This window comes from Botrytis byssoidea (genome assembly GCF_014898295.1).
Source record: "Botrytis byssoidea strain MUCL 94 chromosome Unknown BBYS_010, whole genome shotgun sequence".
Classification (NCBI taxonomy): domain Eukaryota; kingdom Fungi; phylum Ascomycota; class Leotiomycetes; order Helotiales; family Sclerotiniaceae; genus Botrytis; species Botrytis byssoidea.
The window spans coordinates 317943-343109 of record NW_024065851.1 but is presented as its reverse complement, the minus strand read 5'-3'; the positions used below and the strand labels follow the sequence as shown (position 1 = coordinate 343109).

General features: G+C 44.4%; 11 protein-coding genes across 11 annotated transcripts; 8 read left to right on the top strand and 3 right to left on the bottom strand.

The window, feature by feature from the left end:
* Positions 1 to 29: 29 nt before the first annotated feature.
* EAE97_005747 (uncharacterized protein) lies at positions 30 to 3169 on the top strand (the record flags this gene model as incomplete). Its single annotated transcript, XM_038876259.1, has 2 exons — positions 30 to 307; positions 370 to 3169. The coding sequence occupies 2 exons, from the start codon at positions 30 to 32 to the stop codon at positions 3167 to 3169; spliced, it is 3078 nt and encodes a 1025-aa protein (XP_038732735.1).
* Positions 3170 to 4659: 1490 nt separating this feature from the next.
* Positions 4660 to 7195, top strand: EAE97_005746 (uncharacterized protein). The gene is made up of 4 exons (XM_038876258.1): positions 4660 to 4858; positions 5062 to 5427; positions 5500 to 5818; positions 5874 to 7195. Exons 3-4 carry the CDS (start codon positions 5548 to 5550, stop codon positions 6926 to 6928), a joined length of 1326 nt encoding a protein of 441 aa, XP_038732734.1. The 5' UTR covers positions 4660 to 4858; positions 5062 to 5427; positions 5500 to 5547; the 3' UTR covers positions 6929 to 7195.
* Positions 7196 to 7548: 353 nt separating this feature from the next.
* On the top strand, positions 7549 to 9061 carry EAE97_005745 (uncharacterized protein; the record flags this gene model as incomplete). Its single annotated transcript, XM_038876257.1, has 2 exons — positions 7549 to 8802; positions 8918 to 9061. The coding sequence occupies 2 exons, from the start codon at positions 7549 to 7551 to the stop codon at positions 9059 to 9061; spliced, it is 1398 nt and encodes a 465-aa protein (XP_038732733.1).
* A 935-nt stretch (positions 9062 to 9996) lies between these two features.
* Positions 9997 to 11539, bottom strand: EAE97_005744 (uncharacterized protein; the record flags this gene model as incomplete). The annotated part of the gene is made up of 2 exons (XM_038876256.1): positions 9997 to 11130; positions 11192 to 11539. 2 exons carry the CDS (start codon positions 11537 to 11539, stop codon positions 9997 to 9999), a joined length of 1482 nt encoding a protein of 493 aa, XP_038732732.1.
* Positions 11540 to 12980: 1441 nt separating this feature from the next.
* On the top strand, positions 12981 to 15564 carry EAE97_005743 (uncharacterized protein; the record flags this gene model as incomplete). Its single annotated transcript, XM_038876255.1, has 9 exons — positions 12981 to 13409; positions 13562 to 13931; positions 13978 to 14025; positions 14075 to 14196; positions 14248 to 14653; positions 14710 to 14820; positions 14886 to 14957; positions 15052 to 15387; positions 15509 to 15564. 9 exons carry the CDS (start codon positions 12981 to 12983, stop codon positions 15562 to 15564), a joined length of 1950 nt encoding a protein of 649 aa, XP_038732731.1.
* Positions 15565 to 16659: 1095 nt separating this feature from the next.
* EAE97_005742 (uncharacterized protein) lies at positions 16660 to 17679 on the bottom strand (the record flags this gene model as incomplete). Its single annotated transcript, XM_038876254.1, has 3 exons — positions 16660 to 16863; positions 16921 to 17437; positions 17510 to 17679. 3 exons carry the CDS (start codon positions 17677 to 17679, stop codon positions 16660 to 16662), a joined length of 891 nt encoding a protein of 296 aa, XP_038732730.1.
* A 299-nt stretch (positions 17680 to 17978) lies between these two features.
* On the top strand, positions 17979 to 18993 carry EAE97_005741 (uncharacterized protein; the record flags this gene model as incomplete). Its single annotated transcript, XM_038876253.1, has 2 exons — positions 17979 to 18024; positions 18080 to 18993. 2 exons carry the CDS (start codon positions 17979 to 17981, stop codon positions 18991 to 18993), a joined length of 960 nt encoding a protein of 319 aa, XP_038732729.1.
* A 188-nt stretch (positions 18994 to 19181) lies between these two features.
* Positions 19182 to 20430, bottom strand: EAE97_005740 (uncharacterized protein; the record flags this gene model as incomplete). Its single annotated transcript, XM_038876252.1, has 4 exons — positions 19182 to 19265; positions 19316 to 20208; positions 20259 to 20347; positions 20399 to 20430. The coding sequence occupies 4 exons, from the start codon at positions 20428 to 20430 to the stop codon at positions 19182 to 19184; spliced, it is 1098 nt and encodes a 365-aa protein (XP_038732728.1).
* Positions 20431 to 20735: 305 nt separating this feature from the next.
* On the top strand, positions 20736 to 22581 carry EAE97_005739 (uncharacterized protein; the record flags this gene model as incomplete). Its single annotated transcript, XM_038876251.1, has 3 exons — positions 20736 to 20860; positions 20937 to 22229; positions 22284 to 22581. The coding sequence occupies 3 exons, from the start codon at positions 20736 to 20738 to the stop codon at positions 22579 to 22581; spliced, it is 1716 nt and encodes a 571-aa protein (XP_038732727.1).
* Positions 22582 to 23127: 546 nt separating this feature from the next.
* EAE97_005738 (uncharacterized protein) lies at positions 23128 to 23835 on the top strand (the record flags this gene model as incomplete). Its single annotated transcript, XM_038876250.1, has 1 exon — positions 23128 to 23835. One exon carries the CDS (start codon positions 23128 to 23130, stop codon positions 23833 to 23835), a length of 708 nt encoding a protein of 235 aa, XP_038732726.1.
* Positions 23836 to 24324: 489 nt separating this feature from the next.
* On the top strand, positions 24325 to 25005 carry EAE97_005737 (uncharacterized protein; the record flags this gene model as incomplete). Its single annotated transcript, XM_038876249.1, has 1 exon — positions 24325 to 25005. The coding sequence occupies one exon, from the start codon at positions 24325 to 24327 to the stop codon at positions 25003 to 25005; it is 681 nt and encodes a 226-aa protein (XP_038732725.1).
* Positions 25006 to 25167: the final 162 nt, after the last annotated feature.

The window sequence follows — 25167 nt, the reverse complement described above, 5'->3', positions numbered from 1 at the left end:
GTCTTTGATGACATATTGATACAAGAAATATGTTACGACAAGCTGCAAAGAAAGGTGTGACGGAACTCGCCCAATATCCAAAGCCAGGCGAAAAGCTTCATGGATTTACACTCTTAAGATCAAAACATGTTCAAGAACTTGAGTTGACAGCACTTCATTTGAAGCATGATAAGACGGGCGCAGATTACTTACATGTTGCCAGAGAAGATAAGAATAATGTCTTCTCTATTGGATTCAAAACGAATCCTCCAGATGATACTGGAGTTCCTCATATATTGGAACACACAACATTATGTGGAAGCAAAAAGTAAATTGTCTTCCTTTCTATCATTATCCATATCACATTGGATCGCGCTGAATAGTTTGTAGGTATCCCATTCGTGACCCATTCTTCAAAATGCTACCCAGAACATTGTCAAATTTCATGAATGCATTCACTGCGTCTTCTCACACATTCTATCCTTTCGCCACCACCAATGAGCAAGATTTCAAAAATCTCATGTCTGTTTACCTTGATGCAACGTTGCATCCACTATTGAAACAGAGCGACTTTACACAAGAGGGATGGAGAATAGGGCCCGAGAACCCACGAGTGGCAATCGAGGGAGACACTGCCAAACCTGAAGATAGCAAATTGGTGTTCAAAGGTGTTGTGTACAATGAGATGAAGGGACAAATGTCGGATGCTGGATATCTATACTACATCAGGTTTCAAGACCATATTTTCCCTGCCATCAACAACTCTGGAGGTGATCCCCAAAAGATGACCGAGTTAACATATGAGCAATTAAAGAACTTCCACGCCGAGCATTACCATCCAAGCAATGCTAAAGTTTTTACATACGGCGATATGCCTTTGGCAGATCATCTTGTAGAGGTCAATGCTCAACTGAATGCTTTTGAGCGCATTAATGGAGATATGGAAGTACTAAAACCTATCGATTTATCATCTGGTCCACAGACTATCACAGTTCCAGGGCCTGTCGACCCATTGGTGGATGCAGATATGCAGTTCAAGACCTCAACGTCATGGCTGGTAGGTGATGCTACGGATGTTTTAGAGACTTTCTCTCTTTCAATAATGTTTGCTCTACTCATGGATGGATATGGATCTCCACTCTATAGAAACTTAATTGAAGCTGGCTTGGGAACCGAATGGAGTCCAAATAGTGGCTATGACCCTTCTGGAAAAGTTGGAATATTCTCTGTTGGTTTAACCGGCGTTAAAGAAGCCGACGTACCGAAAGTCAAGGAAGCAATTCACAAGACTTTCCAAGAAGCACATAAAAATGGATTTGAGAAATCGAAAATCGATGGCTACCTACATCAATTGGAGTTGAGCTTGAAGCATAAAACCGCTAAGTTCGGCATGTCATTAATGCAAAGAATTAAACCTAAGTGGTTTGAGGGTGTTGATCCTTTTGAAGCACTGGCTTGGAACGATACTGTTGCCGCATTTCAAAGAAAGTTCGAGAAGGGTGGTTATTTGGAGGGATTATTGGAGAAGTACTTACTAAATGACAATACACTCACTTTTACAATGGCTCCTTCAACAACTTATGGAGATGAGCTTGTAGCCGAAGAAGCCACACGTCTCGCAAAGAAGATTGCAGAGGTTACTGAGAAGGCCGGTGGTGAAGCTGAAGCTCGTGCGCAGTTAGAAAAGAGGGAATTAGAGCTTTTGGAAGAGCAAGGAAAATCCAACACTCAAGATCTCAGTTGTCTCCCAACTGTTCACGTTAAGGACATCCCAAGGCAAGACGAGAAAATAGAGTTAAGGGATTCGAAGGTTGAAAATGTCAATGTACAATGGCGAGAAGCACCCACAAACGGACTGACCTACTTCAGAGCCATCAACACTTTCGAAAATCTACCCGAGGAACTGCGAGCCTATATTCCATTATTTACAGATGCTATAATGCGTCTTGGGACAAAGGACATGACCATGGAGCAGTTAGAAGATTTGATGAAACTTAAGACTGGAGGAATTGGTGTCGGCTATCATGCTTCCTCGTCTCCCACAGATTTCAGGTCAGCATCCGAGGGCTTGAGCTTTTCCGGGACTGCTTTAGATCGAAACGTGCCTGAGATGTTCGGGTTATTACGAAAACTAGTCCTTGAAACTGATTTTGATAGCCCTGATGCCGAAGTCCGCATCCGTCAGCTTTTGCAGGGCTCGGCAGACGGTGCAGTTAACAACATCGCTTCATCTGGGCATGTATTTGCCAGAGGCTATGCTGAAGCTGGCGTAACACAATACGGGCGTTTGAAGGAACAAGTGGGAGGATTATCCCAAGTCAAGCTCACCACCTCACTTGCCTCGAGACCTGAGGCCGAAGGACTGGCCGATGTTATTGATAAACTCAAGACGATTCAGCGACTCGCATTTTCTGGATCTTCCACCTTCAAGACTGCCCTCACCTGTGGTAGTGAAAGTGTCACAAACAACGAAGCCGCGCTCCAGCAATTTCTATCATCAATCCCAAGATCTGAATTGCCATCTCGCCTAGTCCCTCTCCCAGATTTCACAAGAAACACCAAGACGTTCTTTCCTCTGCCATACCAAATATACTATGGTGGCCTTGCTCTTCCGACGGTATCTTATACCTCTCCAGCTGGAGCGCCTCTCCAAATACTCTCTCAGCTCTTGACTCATAAACATCTGCATCATGAGATTAGAGAAAAGGGCGGAGCTTATGGCGGAGGAGCTTACTCGCGGGGACTTGATGGCATCTTTGGATTTTACTCTTATCGTGATCCAAATCCCTTAAACACAATGTCGATCATGCGCAACGCTGGTAAATGGGCAGTCCAAAAGGAATGGACCGAACGCGATCTCGAAGAAGCCAAATTATCTGTATTCCAAAGTGTCGATGCACCTCAATCGGTCAGTCAAGAGGGCATGACCAGGTTCGTATCCGGAGTTTCGGAAGAGATGGTTCAAGAGCGACGTGAGCGTTTATTGGATGTGACCAAGGAGCAAGTCCAAACCGTTGCGCAAAAATACCTCGTTGATGCATTAGAAAATGGCCAAGGTAACATGGTTTTCCTTGGAGAGCAAAAGCCATGGGTAGATGGAACTTGGGAAACAAAGAATTTGGGACTCGCCCAAGAGCAACCTGAGGTCATGGATGAAGAAGATGTGAAGGACGCCGCGTTCGGATCATAGAACCCGCGGTTCTGTAACATATTGTATTCCACTCAACTGCATATACTGGCGTTTGGGATGTACAATATTAATGATTGAATGGTATGTATGATAGGTAAAGACAAAGATCGGCGATGTCCGTGACAGGTATCTGATTAGTATGTAATGAGCAATGACATATAACCTTTCGACAACATGACTCTTTCGAACGAATAAAGTCAATATTTTGAAGATGCACCTTGGTAGGCATGTTATTTCCTCTTTTCTTTGACTTTCAATTCTTTCTTCGCGCTACGAACAGATTATCACGTCTGCAGTCCTATTTTGATGGCTGTTAGATCACAAGTCACGTCTTCCTCTGAGAAGACTAGCGCAATAGCAACATTTAGTGTATAACCAGGCATATATGTCGTGAGTTGTCGCTTTATGGTTCCATCTTATTTCAGAGCTGTGGTCCCGGAGGCATGGGATGGCGGACTAAAGATGCGAGGACATACCGGAGCCATGTACTGTAGAAGGTAAATGAGGGGAAGTTATTGGCTACCTGATAGGATTTGGGCTGTGTGTGTGGTATTGCATGAGGGATATTTGGATATTTGGAAGTCTGTTGGTGGTCCATAAAGGGGTCAAAGAGGGTTTGAGAAATGGCGGAGGTGAACGTTTACAGCCAGTCAGCCATACTACAACCACCGAAGCAAACTAAAGCTTATTGAGTAGGTAAATCTGTTAAGTGTTCGCCATAGAACAGTTTGAACTAATGCGATATTAAATACTGGTGGTTGATCTGGGGCATCTCGGAAGTTTATAGCCGTTTGTATCGTAGATGATCGACTGTATTTTTAGTAACGATAGTCTTCATATTACAGATTACAGATTTACTTTTGAAACACTGGGTAAGTTAACCGGCATGCATATAAAATAACCTAATGTGAGACAAATATTGCTGACCGACTCGAGTCTTTTGTTATCTAAACCTCGCTAACGTAGGTACTCAAATATTTGGTCATTTTATTATTGTTGGAATTGACACCCGCAGCCCGCTCCACGCAGCCCACGAATAAGAAGAGCGAGTCATGAAAAATACTGGGGAATTCATTATTTTATCACCAGGTATTGGAATTTACTTCTTGTACGTCATCCAGTCAAAATATTCAAATTTCCAAGACGTGCCTGAAGATCGCGGTAAAAATTGGAATTTGGGCAGAGTTGTAGAACTTCATCGATACCTGGCCGGCCTCGTCTCCGTACCTAATGCCTCCTTCGTATTCATCCGAAATCAAATTTACACAGGATGGTGAGGAATTAAATGAGATATAAATTAAATTCCATAGACGTGTAGACAGAGATGTAAATGTGTGCATATGTAATAATAAGTTGGGAAACCGAGAGGATCGGGAGAAATCATAATCGAGGCGTGAGGTATTTTTTATTGGGAAAGGAGTGGGTCGGCTAAAACTTTTAGTCTAATACAAATTTTTAAACAGCCAAATCTGAGGTCAAGCGTCAAGCTCACCCGTGAAAAAGCTCCAAAGAAGCCAGTCTAGCCACCAACCTTCATAACCTACTCAGTACATAACACAGAGAGTGGAATATACTGGCCACTTGCTGTGCTGAATCCTATCCATTTGTTTAACTTCATCATCTTCAATCAACCAAAACATCTGCGTGATATAGTCTTTGTCTGGACTATATTGAGAAAATTCTTTCTGGGTACGTACATGAACAATAATCTTTACCCCGCCGATGAAAAATCTGTTCTTTCGCAGAGCAATGCTATTATCGTCGCTCATCGCATCTGTTTTGCCATCTTCCCATGGTGCGAGGATCAGAGCGATTTTTAAACGCCTCACGCATGTTACTTGGACGTAGAGGTGCGGCATTTCAAGACACTGTTGCTAATACCTCACTCGCAGATCTTCTAACCACGAAGAACCTACAATTCCCTCTCGACTGCCTTTGGTCTAATCAAAGGCGAAACATCCAGCACGGCTCCAACGGCCGCGATACTAGTTTCTGATCAAGATTACTCCGAACGTCCTAACCGGCACATCATCAACACCACACCACCTCCTTTTGCTGCACGTTAATCAGCTTGAGCGTTTGTTTTACGAGTTGTTTAACAACACCCCGTCTTCGTCCGAAACTCCTCAGCTGCCGCATAGGACGAGTTTAAAGGGCCTTCCTCTCGCAGAGGAAGAGTCGAGCCGTCCTCGCCAGATCAGCACAGGATCTGATCGTTATAGACCACCTTAACATACCCTTGGGCTTTCAAAGTACAAGTATGTTTGATCACCTACTGGCATTGCTTGGCTACATTTTGACACTTTCTTGGCCATACTGACATCTACTAGTAAACAAATCACAACTATATCAAACAATCCTTGGTTAAATACGAGGATATGTCACCTTCCGCCACTATTACCTACGAAAACAATAACAATCTTGATAGTATCGAATCATACTATCCCAAAGATTCTTATATTGAACTCAATGGCGTGAATACCGCAAAAACTATAATTGGAAATGCTTTAAAGCAAAGGGTGGAAAATATTGATAACGACATCTGCGAGGCAGATGACGAAGATGCGTTCTTCGTCGCTGATCTAGGCGAGGTTTACAGACAGCACATGAGGTGGAAGAAGAATTTACCCAGAGTCAAGCCGTTTTATGGTCAGTCTTCATACCTACTCACGTGTCGGTTTCAATTTTTCTAACTTCAGAACAGCGGTCAAATGCAACCCAGACCCACAAGTCATTCGTCTCTTGGCAGAACTTGGCACAGGATTTGATTGTGCTTCCAAGGGCGAGATAGAGCAAGTCCTCAAGGCTGGCATCGACCCTTCTCGTATTATTTATGCTCAGCCATGCAAGACGAACTCCTATGTTCGATATGCTGAGAAGCAAGGAGTCAAGCAAATGACATTCGACAACAGCGATGAGTTATACAAGATTAAGAAATTGTTCCCAGGGGCTGAACTCTTTCTCCGGATCTCTACCGATGACTCCTCGAGCTTGTGCCGATTGAGCTTGAAATTTGGAGCAGCCATGGATGCAACAAGCAATCTTCTTGCTTTAGCCAGAGAACTTGACCTCAATGTTGTTGGCGTTAGCTTTCATGTAGGATCCGGTGCCTCAGACCCTCTTGCATTCAGGAAGGCAGTTCAGGACGCTCACACCGTCTTCGAACAAGCTCGCACCTATGGCTACTACATGCACACCCTCGATGTCGGTGGGGGTTTCTGCACTGAAACATTTGAAGTAATGGCTTCCGCACTCAGTGATGCTCTCGAGGAATATATGCCAAAACACATCAAAATTATCGGAGAACCTGGACGTTACTATGTCGCTAATGCTTTCACGCTCGCTTGCAACGTCATTGCACGCCGAACCGTCGAAGATCCCGAAACATTGGAAAAGAGCTATATGCTTTACCTCAATGATGGTCTTTATGGCAATTTCTCTAGCATCATGTTTGATCATCAAAACCCAATTGCTCAAGTTCTTCAAACTGGCAACCGCACTTACTTTGACACTCTGGCAAGTCAAGCAATTCTCGGAGGTACCGAGTACTCAATCTGGGGTCCAACTTGCGACGGTATTGATCGTATCTCTGCAAGCATTCGCTTCAATCACAATCTTGACGTTGGAGACTGGCTCTATTTTGAGAGTATGGGTGCATACACCAAGTGTTCTGCAACGAGATTCAATGGCTTCACAGACAGCCATGATGTTATCTATGTTTCTAGTGAGCCAGGAGTCAATGCCCTACTTGAAATGTGAAAAGTTTCAGGTAGTCACTATCTTTTAATACGTGGTTTCTCAATGATGGTTGGTGGTAGAAAAGAAGAAGAAGGGGGATGGTATAGATTAGCGTTGTATGCGTTGTATGTTTCTTGCTTGACTAGATTTCCTTGGATATGAGAGATTCATTGATTATAATACTTTTTTGTATCAAAAAAGCGAAATCGTTGTCTATATCGCTCTTTTCTAAGTTTACATACAAATATAGAGATGTTCATAGAATTTGATCTACTTGTTGCAATGAGTCAATTTGATAGTAGCTTCCTTAAAACTGGTTAGTTACATGATACACCCCTGTGCCGTTCGATTTGATGTGATGAGATGAAATCATGCACGGCCCCTTCTTTATCTTTCAAGGTTATCTTTCACGGTGAACTTCCAGGTTTCGTCAACATTGGGATGACAATAAAATTCTAGCATCAAAATCAGTCTCTATAGTGCTATTTCCCAATTCAGAGAGAGGTAACATATATCGTCGATGGTATCTGCCGGATCCTTTTACTCTGGAACCCCCAATTCAACCAAACCAAATTCTAAACTACACGCAATCTTCATCAAACACCGTAACCCCAATACATTCCGATAAGAGCATATACAACATGGTGTCAGAAAAAGATATGAGGGAATATCTCCTCCCTTTAGACACCCCCTCGAAAAATCAACGACGCCGTTATAGAGATCACCTGACATTCCTTCCACTCCTCGCCTCGGCCCTTTTTCTCGCAATGGTCATCACCTATTTCTCATCCCAATCTATTCATCGCCATCGGGAATTCCAGCTCACATCCGAATCTCTCTACGAATGCGCGTGGTCGCACTTGGAGAAATATGAGCAACTTCTGGATGTAAAACCGATTGCTCGAGAAGAGTTTCTGGAGAGACAGAGGGTGTTGGCGGGGGTGTTGGGGAAGGACGGGGTAGATGCGTTTATTGCGGAGCCGTCGGCTTCGACGGAGTATTTTGGGAATGTTTCGAGCGCGTTTGAACTTTCTGAGAGGCCGTTTTTGATTATTTTGGACAAGGAGGGGGCAGCGACGTTGTTGGTGCCGAAATTTGAGAGGGGGAGGATTGGGGCTTTGGATATGGTTTTTGAGGAGAAGATAAAGAGGATTGTGGAGTGGAGGGAGGAGGAGAATCCTTATGAGGTATTGCGTAGAGAGATGGGATTGAAAAAGGTGGTGTTGGATGAACATGTTCGGTTTATGGTGGCGGCGGGACTGCAGGATGTGGGGGTGGATGTGCAATTGATGAGTTTGGAAATGAAGGAATTGAGGGCTGTGAAGAGCGAGACGGAGTTGGATATCTTGAGGGGCGTAAACGAGTTTACGGTGCAGCTGGTAAGGAGTTTGCAGAAATGTATCAAGGTGGGTATGAGCCAGGAAAGTATCGTGGAAGCTGCCGAAGGACTTTTTACACAAGCGGGTGTTGGGGCTGGGTTTTGGTCAATCGTTCTCTTTGGCGAGCAGGCTGCTAATCCGCATGGGGGTGGTAAGGGACGGGTTCTCAGGGATGGGGAGTTTGTGTTGGTGGATATAGGGACTTCGTTGCATGGGTATGGAAGTGATGTGACTCGTACTATTCTGCCATCCACATCTACGGTTGATCAAGAATTGATGGACATATGGCATTTGGTATACGATGCGCAATCTGCGGCGATCGAGAAGATGAATATTAACGAGACGTGTTCGGTTGTGGATGAAACGGCTAGGAACGTCATTAAAGCTAAGGGGTATGGAGAGTTTTTCACACATCGATTAGGTCATGGATTAGGGTTGGAAATGCACGAACATCCATACCTCAATGGGGTTAATGGAGAGAAATTGAAGAAAGGAGAGGTCGTTACTAATGAACCCGTAAGTTGCCTTATCCTCTCTCTTGCCCTTCTCCCTTCCTCTCACACAAAATACCCCTTCCCCTCTCCCTCCCCTTCAAAACAAACCCACAAAACTAACCCACCAACCCCAAAAGGGAATCTACATAACCTCCTCCCAAGCCACCAGACTCGGCAAAAAAGTTGGCTTCGGCGTTAGAATCGAAGACGCCGTTTTGGTTACTGAGAAGGGGGCTAGAGTGATGACAGGATCGCGCGCCAAATCCCCTTACGAACCTTGAGGTATGGGGATCAGAAGAAAAATATGTAATAGAAAGGTGCGGTTTGGAAAGGAAGGGTTGATGGGTGTGAGAATGGTGGTATATCGAATACCTACCTAGGGTAGACCGTAGATGCGATTCTAGACGAATTAGTACAAATTGTAAAGAATAGAAGGATATTTAGACTTTAGAATCTTTACGTTCTTTCGCTGGTTTGAATAAATGTGAATGGAGATGAAATTCTGAGGAAAAGGAAATTTCTAGTTTGAGTATTTCATTTTTTGATATTTTTTCTAACGGTGGTTTTGTTCATAAGTGACTGCTATACTAACTCAAAGTCGGTCATCTATTCTAGCACATCTTGAAATCATGGGATGCTTGCATACTTGCATGCAGCATTCCCATTTCGATATATTAGGTTAGGTAGACGATCTCAAGTTTCGGGTAGTAGTGAACTCGCTTCTGTAGGTAAACAGGTAGGTAGGTAGGCACTGGATGATGATAGCCATTATCTGTATCATGGTAAGAACGATAGATTAATTTGATTTAATTTTCAACATATACACACATCAGCTATAATTTCAGTACGAGACGAGAATGAGATTATGTTCTCCAGACTTTGAGAGGAACATATTGGCACATTTTTTATTCTAATCCGTGTATCACTATCCGATATGTGTATATCTTTCTAGAAGCATTTCTTCCCTTTCCGCCAGAAGCCACAAAGAAAATTTGGGCATATTTTAGTTTCACCATATGCCAGCCTCTCTCCATTTCGACCCTTTAAACTCCGCCCCCTGCAATACGTAGCCCAGAACGCCATAGTGTGAACGCCGCGACCTGTATACCACCCAGTGTCTATCAGTTAACTCTAGATCCTCTAGATCTAAATTTTCATGACGTGTAGAGTAGAACGGAAGAGGAAAGGAGATTCGTAAGACATAAGTTTATCTCGATCACGGTTGGCGAGGAGACATGAGCTGGTATTGTTGAATTTGGTGAATTGCAGATTGTTCACCGCGTTGCGAGGACTTTCGTTCCATACGTCCACCGGCAGTTTTATCAAGCTTAGGTCTGGAATGTTCAAGCTTGGTTTTAGCAAGTGCGAGTTCAAAAGTCTCAGATTTAACAAACTCAGATTCAGCAGGCGTAGGTTTGGGGACTTCAAGCTCAGGTTGGCCAACCTTAGGCTCAGCATTCTCAGTTGCAGCAAGCCCGGGTTTAGCAAGGGTAAGTGCAAGAAGCTCCGGCTCAATAAACTCAGATTCAACAAGCTTAGGTCTGGGATCTTCAAGCTTGGATTTAGCAAGGGCGGGTGGAATAAGCTCAGGTTGAATAGGCTCAGGTTCAACAAGCCTAGGTCTAGGATCTTCAAGCTCGAGTTGGTCAACATTAGGCTCGGATCCAGCATGCCCGGGCCCAGGAAGTGCAAGTTCAAAAAGCACAGGCCTAGTGAGCCGAGATTGGAAAGGCTTAGGTTCGTTTGGTGGTGCTTTATCTTGTACGACGTCCTGCAGTTCTGATATGGGTTCACGTGCATCGACAACGGCAACTTCTTTTTCAGAACGTTGAGGTTCGGAATTTTGACCTTTGCTTTCCTGAGAAATACTAGCTCGCTTTTTCGGGGTAGTCTTGCTCTCTCCACTAATTTTCCTCTTCCGGTCGGCGGTGACTGCAGCAATATGTGCTTTCGTGGCTTGAAATTCTGCTTCTTTCTTTTCCTCAAGAGCCTTCTTTGCGTCATGCTGTTTTTGCAAATCTCTAGCCATGTTGAACCTTTCGTACTCTTTTAAAAAATCTAGGCCTATTTTCCATTGTTTATCTCTGGCACATTCACTCTCGGTTAGATGTGGTGCCCAATGTAAAGGTCTCTCAGCAGCGCGTCGCCAGAATTCCGCAGATTGAGAGCTAACAACTTGAGAATGTCCATTGTAAACAATGTCTGACAGTGCCTTATAGAATGCGGCTGCTTCTGCTTCTAAGCCCAGAACGCGAAGAGAGCGAAGGATTCTGCTGATTCTCAAATGGTTGTGATCTCTCCTGATAAGCCAATTGGAGCATCTTTCATAGAAATTGGAGGATTTAATTATCTGAGAGAAGATGTTAGACTTTTGCGATCAGTTATGGTTGCCGAATTGATGAAAAACTTACAACAGGCAGACCATTTCCATCCAAATCATCAGCGAACTTGAACCCATAGAAGTCCAACATTTTAATCAAAGAATCCTTGAGATGGCATTGTAATTCGGTGGAGGAATTGAATGCATGGAACGCATTGAAGACATTCTCATCAATCAAAGGTGCACCGGAAAACATAGACTCTTCTGGAAGAGGGAACAGCCATTGGATATAGTCGTGTACATCCTCCAACTTCTCATAATCCCAAGACATAATGTGCGAAAGTAATCGTCCTGCATTGTCCGGGGTCTTGTTTCGATAGAAAGATACAAGACGGCTTTCGATCTCGGGTGGCTCGACAAAATCCCCGAGAATAGACATACTGCTTGATCTATCTCTATCGTTGAGTGATGATGTTGTAGTTCGTGGGGTGTTTTGCGTTGCCTGAGCGTTGAGCGTTGTATTTTATATAAGTATCAGGTAGGAATAGATTTTCTCATTGTATCTGATGATGTAAGACTTACATGCTTCAACAGACTTTTCAAATTATTATGCATTGTTTGAAACATTGCTTAAATTTGAGTGCATGAATTTGAATTTGGATGTTACGGGAAAAATCCATGACGAGTAAGGCTGAGGTAATAAGGCTAACGGTGGGAGTGAGCCATATGGGGTAAGTGAACAGATGTGAACGGATCGTCCCTCTTTTTGGGCCAATCATATATCGTACTTATGATTCGAGCGCCGAGATCACCTGCAAGGCTAATGGATGATTGACCAATCATAAAGTATCCTTGTATCAATTAATTCTCCAACTCAAGAAGTTGAAAATAGACTCATATTAAATCGTATATTATATCATCCCGTAAGATTCATTCTACTGGAGATGGAATGAAGAAAGATACCTAGGTAACCAATGATTTTGAAAGATCTCAATGACAAGCTTCATCGGCATTTTGCGAGGCTACTGATTTGATTACTAATAAGACACACGACACATGAGTGGAGGGGTAAAATCTTCCGTCTACCTCTGTTTTAATTCCCATGTTACATTTATTCTGCATTCTGTATGTAAGCCATAGCCGTTGGAGCATTTCCGGCTTTTCATCTCTATCTTCACTATGATATCCATGACCAATGGATATCGAATCAACCTTCTTTCCACTACCGCCACCACCCTCATATGCCATCACACACAGCAACACCCCAGACATTCCTCATCTCGGCACATGTTGTATTCGTCTTATCAACACCCACACTCTTTCAACAATGTCTAGGGTTTGGGTGATTCGAGTGACCACGAGATGCTCAAACGTCTTATTATCCCCAAAGGTCTCAGATAGCAGTGTGAAGATCAATTGGAACGTTGCAACTTACTGATGATGTTATTGACATGCCTCATCACAACACTTCCTATACCTTCACGAGTACCTGCCAACTATTCTTTATCAGGCAGGTAATGCACATCGTGTTGACTCCTTCCTTTACTGTCTTCCCTCATGCAGGTGGATTGAGATAGAGATATTGCATCTGATCAATGCTGCAAGTTACTTATCATACTAGTCGAATATGAGCAAGAATGGTGTCAATAACCCTGTTGGCCACCCCTGAATACACATGTAGCCTTGCATGCAGCCTTGCAATACGTTACTTGCCAAGTCCTTAGCACTCTAGGAAGAGAGCTCTGTACCGATATTCGCAGTTATTTACCAGACATGGTAGGTGATAAGGAAGCTCCCATAGCTATTTTCATTGTTCCATAAGAACTCGAGCTCTCCCCAAGTGGTTGAGAATTCAAGTGAATTTTCTTTTTGCTCACATCATGCATTTCTCACTTTTCGTTGCATACGGTCTCTTGACTGGAGTGATTGCCGCTCCAGCTCCTCAGAAAAGACATGTTGTTCATGAGCGAAGAGATCAAGCACCTCGCAATTGGCGTAGAGAGAATCCATTGCACCCGGATTCAAGCCTCCCAATGCGATTTGCCATCACCCAAAACAACTTGCACAATGCCGAAGCATACTTGATGGATGTCTCCGACCCATCTTCTCCAAACTTTGGCAATCATTGGAGTGCGAAGAAGGTCGCTGAAACCTTTGCCCCAAGTGCTGAATCGCTTAGAGCAGTAACTCAATGGCTTGCAGAGTATGGAATCAAAAGCGACCGCGTGAAGCAGTCGCAAAGTCTCAATTGGATTCATGCCAATGTTACTGTTGCAGAAGCAGAGTCTCTTCTCAACACCAAGTACTACGTAAGTCCAACTACGTCTTCCATTTGCTTCTACCAGTGTTCGATTATACATGTGTGTATCCATCACAACTCTCTTCGTCCATCCACAGCTCTGGTTTTCGTCTTTTCCCAAAATACTATTCGCCAGACAATTATTGATTCTCTAACTTGTAGTCTTATACACATGCGGAAAGTGGCCAAACCGCCGCTGCTTGTGATGACTACAGCGTTCCTGAAAACGTTCGCAAACACATTGATTTTATTACACCAACACTGCACTTCGATGCAAAGGTTGTACCTCAAAAGGAGAAGCGAGATTTGAGTACTCGTCAGAAAGGTCAGCTTGCCAGAAGAGCAATTGGTGAGGGCCACAGAGTGGGATCACCAAATGATCCATCATTACCCAAGCAAGGCAAAATTGTTTCCACTACATCACACGCTAAACTACAAGCTTCGGCGTTGACAACTTGTAATACACACATCACACCCGATTGTCTTCAAGCTTTGTATGAGCTTCCAAAAGATGCTCCTTTTGCGGAAGGAAGTAAGTATGCCCCTCCGCTGATGACATCAAATTTAACCATTCATAGATTCATATGGTATTGTCGAATATACGCCACAGGCATATCTTCCTCGGGGTAAGTGTTGCTTTCGATTTAGTATTGCATATATTGACATCAAGTATAGATTTGGATCTGTTCTTTGGTAACTTCTCTCCTGCACTTGTCGGGTCTAGACCTGTCTTCGATTCCATAGATGGAGGTGTTCTTCAGACAATTGTTGAGTCCTTCAGCTATAACGGAGAATCAGTAAGTTGATTCTGACATTCACTCATAAATTATCCACCTAATTCAGCCCAGGACTTGGATTTCGAATACGGGATGGCACTTGCATACCCTCAAGAGGTAACATTATATCAAACTGGAGACATTGCGCAGGGAGCTTCATTCAACAACTTCCTTGATGCTATCGATGGCGACTATTGTACAACAGATGGCGGTGATGATCCAGATTACGATGCCGTCTACCCTGATCCATACGGTAACACCAGCTACTATTACCAAGGACCTGCGAACTGTGGTGGATTCGCTGCTACCAACGTTATTTCTACATCCTATGGTTATGACGAGACTGGTCTTTCCCCCGCCTATGAGATTCGTCAATGCAATGAATATCTTAAGCTAGGTCTTCAAGGTGTCACCGTCTTGTATTCTTCTGGTGATTACGGTGTTGCGGGCAATGGAGGCGCATGTGGCGCTGGCAACAGTATGTCATCTCATCTCATATGTTATCGGGAAATCTCATTTTAACAATTGCAACAGCATTCAACCCTTCGTTCCCTGCCTCATGTCCATATGTTACAGCTGTCGGAGCTACCCAAGTCAAGCCAAACGCTACTGTTACTCAACCAGAAGAGGCTGCTGAGTCCGTCAGTATGTACCGTCATTTCTCAATTGGTCTGACAATCCTCTTGATGTTTACTAATCACAATTCTCAGTCTATTCTGGTGGAGGATTCTCCAACGTCTTCTCAACTCCCGACTACCAAACTGATGCCTTAGCAACCTACTGTAAGTACACTCAGTCTTGAATACCACGGCCGTCTTAACCCCATCTACATATACTACCTTTGTACCCCCAAAGCACGCACTAACCTCCCTCAAGTTGCCGAGCATCTCCCACCTTACACATCCGCCCAATACAACAACTCCCAAGTGACCCGCGGCTTCCCAGACATCTCCGCCAACGGCGTAAACTACGTTGTTGCTGTCGACGGCGTGTTCTCTCTCGTCTACGGCACCTCTGCTTCTGCTCCCGTGGTTGGCGCCATCTTTACCTTAATCAACGCTGAGCGTATCAATGCTGGAAAAGCGCCTATTGGCTTCGTCAACCCGGTTTTGTATGCTAATCCAGGTGTATTGAATGATATCACTAGTGGAGGCAACCAAGGTTGCGACACTGCTGGATTCACGGCAGTGGAGGGATGGGATCCCGTTACTGGTGAGTGTTCTTGTCTTGTCTTGCTTTTCTCTATCTTTCTCTGGTGTTTTGTCCACCGTTGGATTGAGAAGAGTATAAGATCTTATGATTCTAGAGTGGTGTACTAACGTCCGTGAAACAGGTCTCGGAACACCCAACTACCCCAAACTTCTTAAACTCTACCTCTCACTTCCTTAGAGGATGTTCATTTGCATACATAGGTATATATATATATCATGGACAAACCAGACGACCTGGACTCGCGGATAGTCAATCATAATTGAGACTTTAGGCCTTGGAATCGTTGAGATGAATATTGTATATAGTTTGAAGAAACACAGGATATCGGAAATGTAGGCTAAAGATGTCTGTTTTATTTATTGGACGATCTTTGAGGACTATGTATGTATCTTATTGAGTAATACATATACTATACAAACGATATATAATGTCGAGAGAGAATTATCAGCATACCATAACATATCATTTGCATCAAAACACTCTGAATATGCGCATTAAAAATATAGCTAATTTAATTCTTATTCATATCGGCTTACATCTGACCGAGTGTTTGGCATATTCAATACCACAACACCCTTGTGTTTCCATGCTTTCTTTTTGAGAGCTTCCCAAAATACCTACCTAAAGGGTGATTACTCACAACCTGAAGTTTTGGAGAACTTACGATTACAAAATAAACCTCGCTTGCCATCAGGAGAACTTTTGAAGCTCACCAGGAGCTAGCTTTCGTATGACTGACTACAATAGTGATTCAATAGGATAAGTGCATTTATGAAGGGGACCACAGGTAATGGATGATGGAGACTCATCCAGCGGATTCTAGGGGTTTAGAGGCGTACTGGTTGGTCGCGGTCGAGGTGAACTACAAGATTGAGTGAAAGGAAATGGCATGGTTTACAAAAGAAACTGCAGGAGGATTATGCACAAATACACTGGATCATGGTCTGAGATCGATGTATTTTTGCAATGCGTTTGATTAGATTTTATGACATGCTCCATTTATTACGACGAAGCTTCGTATCACAGCGAAAATATCAATCCTCTGCAAAGATAATCAAAGATTGTCATGCCACAACCAGAGACTCATTTCATTGAGAGCGGAATAACGATCAAGTCCACTCCTTTTGAACGCACAGGGCTTTCCCTCTCAAACCATGACACATGAACGGTAATCGAGTATCTTTCCCTCATAAGTGCTTTCAAATTTTACCCCCAAGGAATACAGTTCATTGCGGAAACATCTTAATTATTTTTTGTTGGGTAGTGTGACATTTACCATTGCTCGGTACCGGAAGCAGCCCACTCTTGTCCAGCGGCAGCTGGTGCAGCAGCCCAGTCAGATGGCTCAGCAGCATCCCATGAAGCTCCACCAGCGGCAGCAGTGTTGCTAGCAGCAGTGAATGCACCAGCAGTAGCACCAGAGACCTCCCAGTCACCAGCACCTGCGAATCCTTGGTCAACAGCAGCGGCACCGACCTATGAGATCGAGTTAGCAATAGATCTTTCAAAATCGATCTGGAATATATGACATACCTCATCAGCACCTGGAGCCTTGGCCTCCTCAATAGCCTCCTTGTTCTCCTCAGCTTCTGGGTCACGGTAGAAGTACAAATCAACCATGGTATCCCATTCAGCCTCACGGGAAGCGATGGAACCACGGAGACGGAGGACCTCACGGGCCAACATCCACCAAACCAAACCAATGGAGTGACGACCCTTGTTGTTGGTTGGGATAGCTACATCGACGAACTCGGTTGGGGAATCGGTGTCGCAAAGGGCGATAACTGGGATGTTAACGTAGGAAGCTTCCTTGATAGCTTGAGCATCGGTACGTGGGTCGGTAACAATGATGAGGCGGGGTTCTTTGAAGGAGCGGGTAATGTAATTGGTGAAGTTACCAGGGGTGAAACGACCAGCGATGGCAACGGCACCAGTGTGGGCGGCGAACTTCAAGACGGCACGTTGACCGTAAGGACGAGCAGAGATAACACAGATATCAGCTGGGTTGTCGATGGCTGCGATGATACGGGCAGCAAGGACGATCTTCTCCCTGTAAAAAGAAATTTGTTAGATTTAAGATTTTTCAACTGGCGCATTCAAATTTCGTTCTGTTCATACATACCAGGTCTTGCCAATGTTGATAACATTGATTCCATCTGGGCGAGTCTTCCAGAGGTATGGCTCCATGTGAACTTGCAAGTTCTTGGCTCCCAAATGGCATTGAGCGGCCAAAAGCTGCTCAATATCCTGGGAGGTAGGATTGAAAATCGCGGGGAGTTGAGAAGGTGCCATCTTTGCGATTTGATGTGGTTGTCGAATTTGGTCAAACCTTTGGAAGATGGTTGTCGAAAGTTGTCGATTTGCTGAGGACGAAGAATAATTTTGCGATAGTGCGAGATAAAAGTATGCGAAACCCTAATCAAGATTGTCAACTGACCCTTGTAGCTGGTGCCTTAGATACGAGGCGTGACTGTATGATATCAGCTAGTTGAATTTAGGTTAGCGCGGAAATTTATCCAGATGGGACTTTGAGGGGAGCAAAGTACTGGGCTGATGGAATAAATGAGTTGATTTGATTAAACACATTTACGATGCCTCCTCGAATATCCCTAATTTCGCGATTGAGTGCAACTCCTTGTAAGATGAAAACACCGACAAATCCATGAATCAATTTATCTAATCGTAGCAATAGTGTGTTTTCGCCCGATCTCAAGTTCAACAACATGCTCTTTCTCAACCACATCTGCAGCTAATGCGGCTACATTTGCCCAGCGAAGAGCGCATAAAGACCCTTACGCATTAGCACAATCTAGACAGAGAAAGCAGTCCAATTTGGAAAGGCAGGCTGTGTTGAAGAAGGAGCGGGAATCATCATTGGGGGATCCGGTACGGGGTGTGTCGACACCATTTCTAGAGTCTCTTGATGACGTTGGAGGATCCACGGTCAAACTCGATGCGACTATAACTAAAGGTTCTGGAGAGGGCGCAAAAATAAAAAATGTCGACAATGTTCTTTTGAATCACTTCTTGACCCCAACTGAACTTCAAGGCGCCATTCAGCATTCATACTACCTTACAGAGCCTCTGTTGGCCGAGAATCGGGATCTAGCAGATGTTCACGCCGAGGAACAGGCAAAGAAGCATCATGAGGAGGCTCATGCGAATGCAGCCGCAGCATTGGCACGTATCGTAAGCTTAGAAAACGCAAGTTCGAAGGATAAGACCAGAGCGAATATTGTAAGGTGCATAAATACATTTGGACGCCACCAGACGGATGGAGTATTGAGGCCCAGGGCACCCACGCGCGATGCTATCGAAGGAGCTGATCTGCCAGAGAAGACACCAAGAGCTGGTCCTGACACCGGCAGTTCTGAGGTTCAGATTGCGATTTTGACTACAAAAATCAGGGTCTTGGCGAATCAACTGGAATCGAAGCGGGGAAATAAGGATAAAGTTAACAAGAGAAATTTACGTTTGCTGGTCCACAGGAGGCAGAAGCTGCTAAACTATTTAAGGAAAAAGGAGCGGGGAAGTGATAGATGGGAGAATTTGATCGCAACCTTGGGCTTGACAGAGGGTACATGGAAAGGAGAGATCAGTCTGTAAATAATATCAAAATGTATATCACCACGCCCAAAGGATACGTCCTGAAAAGTATAAAAGTTTGTCTTGCAATTTTGAAATCAGTATCCGTAATCTCCCTACGCCAGCTCGCCAACTAGACCTGTACAAAGACCCAACAGCCAACTGTCAGGTTTGAAAGAAAGACTATTAGTAACATATTTATCCCCATCCTAAAATACACTGATGTAGTTGCCGATTCGTTCCTTTTGGTTTTGTGCTATACACTCGGCGATCCAGGTGATGTTGCGGATTTCCTGTGAATGTCAGTGTCCATTCGTTAGCAGTTTACGAAGAATACACATACCTGTTCTCTCAACTTGACCCATGCATAGACAATAGCAAATGTGAATTGTCTTGTGAATGCACCTTTGGAAATTTCCATCTCCTTTTGGTAAAACAGATCTTCTAAACTCTTTTCATTACCACCAGCTCCCCCACTCATGTTGCCTGCTCCCGTGGTGCTCTGTCCCATTCCCGTGGCATCAAAATAACCCTTGTAATCACTAACTCCCTCAACAGCAAGTCTAACACCTTCTATATCCTCTGCTCTCGAAAGCAAAATCGTTCCTGATGGAGAAAGGCGCCCAAAGCTTGGGTATAGCTTTTGGCGGTCTTTCTTTGATAGCTCTGTGCCGAAAGAGTTGAGGGTGATGTTGATAGCTCTTCTATCGGCTTCGAATTCAAGCATCTCAGACATAACTTCGGCTGTCGGAGTGTTGGCCATTTCTGGGTCGGTATTGACAAAGTTGTAGAAGTCCTCTAGGTAGTTTTTATACAACGTATTACGGACAATCTCAATGTTGAGCTCATCCAAATCTTGGTGACTCAAACTCCCCTTAAAGTAGGGCGCCAATGGAGTTTCAATCAAGACACTGTTGTATAACTCTTCTATGTTTGTAGCCACACACAAGACAGGCATAGTTTCGAACCAACCAAGAGGATGGCATCGTTCAAGTAGTTCTCGGGTATCTCTTTCATGGAGAGTACCAGTAATTAAAAGGGCTACATTGTCGATCATGTATCCATACGTGAGGTAGTCCATAAACTTTGCAAGTGAGCCAACCGCGTTTGCGCGTAGGTATCGAAATTCGGAGATGAGTTTGTCGGTCGTTTTGGCAGCGAGGGTAGATGTTGAAGGATTAGGTGGAAGTGATGCTAGGAAATCGCCATACGCTGGTCCAAGTTGAAGCTTGAGATCTAGCCCTTCGTTACTAAATGTATTTGATGTACAGGAGAAAATTATTTACCATCGATGGTCTCGCATTGAATCAAATTATTATAGTTCTGGCCAGTCAAGAGTCCGTTGCGATAACCTCTGACGATACCCTCGATATAGCTACGAAAGTATTAGTTGTTGATGGTGCAAGTCGTGATTTTGTAACCTTACCCATTCTGAACATTGAAAAATAGACCTTCCATTTTGTTTTGTTGTCTGCAAACACAATCTGTTGTCGTTGCTTGAGGTTTGTCTGGACCAGTTGAGTTGCCTTCGTAAGAGCTACTTGCATGGATTGCGAGTGGGTTCAACGAAGTTGGTTATTTATCACCTGACCATACGACTAAGCCACGGTGGGCACCCCTGTTTGGCTCGAGATTCTCATTAGCGTCTGCCACTATTTTTTGCTTGAACAAAAAATTATTCCTTGCGAAAAACCTCAAGCTTCAGAATTTTGGACGCCCATTGAACAACATCACCACGAAGAGACTTGGATTATTTCTTCACAATGGCGCCTTTATTTATTCTTACGGAGACGGCGGCTGGATTGGTCTTATTTAAGGCTGACAAAAAGCTTTTGAAGAAAGACGATGTTGCTTCAGAAATTGAGACCGCAGAGGGTATCAATGGATTGTGAGTGCAATTGATTCAATATCGCACATTTCCAATTGAGATATAGACTTCTAACATATTCAATTACACAAATTAGATTGAAGCTCAAGCAGTTTCAAAAGTTCGACAGTGCCGCGACAGCTTTGGAAGAGGTTGCTTCGTTGGTCGAGGGAAAGGTTTCACCTATGCTTGCATCACTGCTCGATACCTTGAAAGATGAGAAGAAGGCATCTTTGGCAGTCGCCGATCCTAAATTGGGCCAAGCTATCAACAAACTTCCAGGTTTGACTTTGACACCAATTTCCGACTCGAAAACGAATGACATTTTCCGTGGAATTCGCGATCACCTCCCCTCTTTGATTCCAGGTCTCCTTCCCGAACACATCTCCACCATGTCACTCGGTCTGTCGCATTCTTTGTCGCGCCACAAGCTGAAGTTCTCTCCCGATAAGGTTGATACTATGATTGTACAAGCTATTTCGTTGTTGGACGATCTGGACAAGGAGCTAAACACGTACGCCATGAGAGTCAAGGAATGGTACGGATGGCATTTCCCAGAAATGGGCAAGATTGTTAACGACAACTTGGCCTATGCTAGAGTCATTTTGAAGGTTGGTATGCGCGTCAACACTTCCAGTACCGATCTCGCAGATATTCTCCCAGAGGAAATCGAAACTGCCATCAAAGCTGCTGCTGAAGTTAGTATGGGTACTGAAATCACCCAAGAAGATTTGGACAACATCAAGCTCTTGGCTGAGCAAGTTGTTGGCTTTACCGAATATCGCCAACAATTGTCCAGTTACTTGTCTGCTCGTATGCAAGCAATTGCCCCCAACTTGACTGAGTTGGTTGGTGATTTGGTTGGAGCTCGATTGATCGCCCACGCTGGATCTCTCATGAACCTCGCAAAGAGTCCTGCCAGTACCATCCAAATTCTTGGTGCTGAGAAGGCTCTGTTCAGAGCCCTCAAGACCAAACATGACACACCAAAGTACGGTCTTATCTACCATGCTTCATTGGTTGGTCAAGCTACCGGCAAGAACAAGGGAAAGATCGCCCGTATGTTGGCTGCCAAAGCAGCCATTGGTCTCCGCGTCGATGCTTTATCAGACTGGAGTGCACAAGGTGAAGGTAAGGGTGACAATGTTGATGATGAAGAGAGATCTGCATTGGGTGTCACTTCACGTGCGAAGATTGAGCGTCACCTTCGAGGACTTGAAGGAAAGCCCCTTCTTCCTCGAGGTGTTGCTGTTGGACCAAATGGCAAGAGCACCTCAGCTCCTGGTAAATGGGAAGTCAAAGAAGCCCGCAAATACAACGCAGATGCAGATGGACTTGCTGGAGACGAACCAGCTGCCGCAGTTCCTATTAGAGAGAAGAAGAGCAAGCAGTAAGTTGAAATGCTTCATCCCCACATGTTACGTTCAAGACTAACTATCTTTAGACTCATCGAAGAAGTCGCTGAGGAATCTGGTTCTGATTCTTCCGATGACAGTGATGCTTCTGAGAAGAAACCCAAGAAGGGAGACAAGGAAACTAAGAAGGCCGAGAAGGCTGCGAAGAAAGCTGAAAAGGCCGCTAAGAAAGCCGCAAAGGAAGCTAAAAAGGCTGCAAAGGCTGAGAAGGAAGCAAAGAAGAGCGCCGTAAATGGCACACCAGAAGCCAACGGCAGCAAGAAGAGGAAGTCAGAAGACGATGGTGAAAAGTCTGAGAAAAAGAAGAAGAAGAAGAGCAAGGATTGATTGATTGGACGTAACTCTTCTTTCAGTTCTGTATCATAATGCTTCGGATATCACGAGTCTGGGCGTATAGGGTTGCTTGTTTATAAATTGGCGTAGGGACGGCAGTGTCAGGGTATTGTCTTTAGGCTTAGATGCTTTTGCATAACACATATTTTGCATTGACAAAATAGTCAGCACTTTCAATAAAAGCTTTGTTCAAAATAATCACTGCAATCAATCTTCTGTCTGCTACAAGAAAATAGTCTTGTGTTTCCCATTTGTCTACAGGGATTTACACAAGAGACGAACACCATTATACTACTACTCTGTACAAAAAAAGGATAAGCTTTGAAGTGCAATGTTTATGATAGCGTTGTAATCAAAATCTCAATCTCAAAGAGTCAAACAGAATCACAGAAGATATGACACTGTATGGGGTTTTCCTAATATCACATCACAGATTGGTGGTTTTGAGAGAAGGACCGAGAATTAGCCGAACGAATACCAGATCAGAATATCGCGAGCCAGCTGCAATAGCTTCCTCCTCGTCATAATCTCATAAACACCATGGCAGGTCTCAAACTTAAAAAGCGAGCTCGCTCCCGATCTCCTGAACGCGATACCGATAAAACTTACCGCAAGCGATCGCGATCGCCCAGAAGAGATAGAAAGAGATCACCAATTAGAGAACGAGAGCGCGAACGTGAGCGCGAACCTGAACGAAGAAGACCTTCGCCTCCAAAAGCTGCTGCAGATGATGATTTAAATATAGCTGGGAAGTTTGGTTCTTCTTCTACTACTAAAGCGCAAAAGAAAGATGAAGAGAAACCAAAAGATGCTGAGCAGCCAGAGGAAGAAGATACACTCGACATAGCTAGCAAATTCGGCGCATCTGCATTTTCGAAATTCAAAGCTTCTTCTGCCTCATCTTCCTCCAAATCTAAGAATCAAACTACGGATTCTTTGTCTGCTCCTGTTAGAACACCTGCAGCTTCGATATCTACACCCGTCACTGCTTCGGCGGCGCCGTCGAATGAACCCATGATTATTGTTCATGTTAATGATCGATTGGGAACGAAAGCTGCCATTCCGTGTTTGGCGAGCGATCCAATTAGACTTTTTAAAGCGCAGGTAGCCGCGAGGATTGGTAGACAACCGCATGAGATTATGTTGAAGAGACAGGGAGAGCGGCCGTTCAAGGATAAATTGACGCTGGAAGATTATGGGGTGGGTAATGGGGTGCAAATTGACTTGGAAATTGATACTGGGGAGTGAGCGGGAGATTATGGGAGGAATGGGATGATTTGCGGCCAATTTGATAGATTTTAATTTTGGAGAGTTCGTCTATAGTTTTGACTATGGCGATGGGGAAATCATCGTTGGTATCAAAGTACCTAGGTAGACTTTGATCTGGCGGGCTCGGAAAAGCTCACGGAAACCGGAATGGCTTGCAGATCTGCCACGTATGCATTCGTCAAAAATATACAATGAGAAAGAGAAACTAGCATTGATACATGATACTCTCTGCTACTAATGAAAATTTAAGTTATACCAAACCATCCATCCTACATCTCCAATTTTGCGAGATCCAAATCTTTGACTTTCAGCCTTGTCTGGATCCAAAAAATAAATGTCCTTATCGATAAGCCTCGTCTTCCTAAACCAATTTCCCATCACAACAGACAATATGCATTGAGCAACTCTCAATTTTCTACTCTTTAAACCCTCCCAACCATTCTCGAGAGATTAATTGATGCATCAATCATGCTCACCTGTCCCCCAACCCTCTTTATCCGCCACCCATCTCCAACAACTATCGAATACACCGTCAGCACCCGCCCACCTCTTGCACTCCCCCTTCGCATTCTTCTAATCCTCACACACATCATCCGAGTGGTCCTTGCCCTCGCGATTCTCCTCCTCCTATATACCTACTACCTGACACTTCTCCCTCCCCCGAGTATCCTCTTCTCCCTCACCATCCCTCCGTCCATCCTCCTCCGCCTCCAAGCTCTCACCACTCTCCTCTCACCCCTACTCCTCGTCCCTATCTCCCTTGCTCTCCTCCTCTTCCTCACCCTGCGCCCTCATACCTCCGAGTCACTACTCATCCTCCGCCATCTCGGTCTCCAAATCTCAAGTTCCCCGAAGACATACCTGAGTACTACGAAAACAAGATTTATCCCGAGTCAGAAGATTCAGGATATCTACATTAACGAAGTATTTTCGAATTTTGAGGTACGCTATGTGTTAGTGGTTGTTGTGGAAGGAGAGGGAGAATTGGTTGTTGTTTTCGAGAGGCTGTTGCCTGGGAGGGCGGTGTTGGAGAGGGTTTGGAGGGGAGGCAGAAGAGGGTTGTTTGGGGGAGAGGAGAGGGGTGGTGGGAATGGGGATGCGAATGGGGGAGTTAATGGAAGTCTTGGAGGAAAAGAGACTCTGACATAATAAAAGTCTTGCTGTTTGCCCTGACCTTGGGAACGCGGTTTGAAAAGTCTTCTAATGTGGATGGTGACGATATGCTTTGAGTAATCTGTACGAGATGAGCGGGCGTCTGGGCTGTTTACATGGCATCTACAAACTGCTTGCGTTTTGCGCTTCAAGATTGGC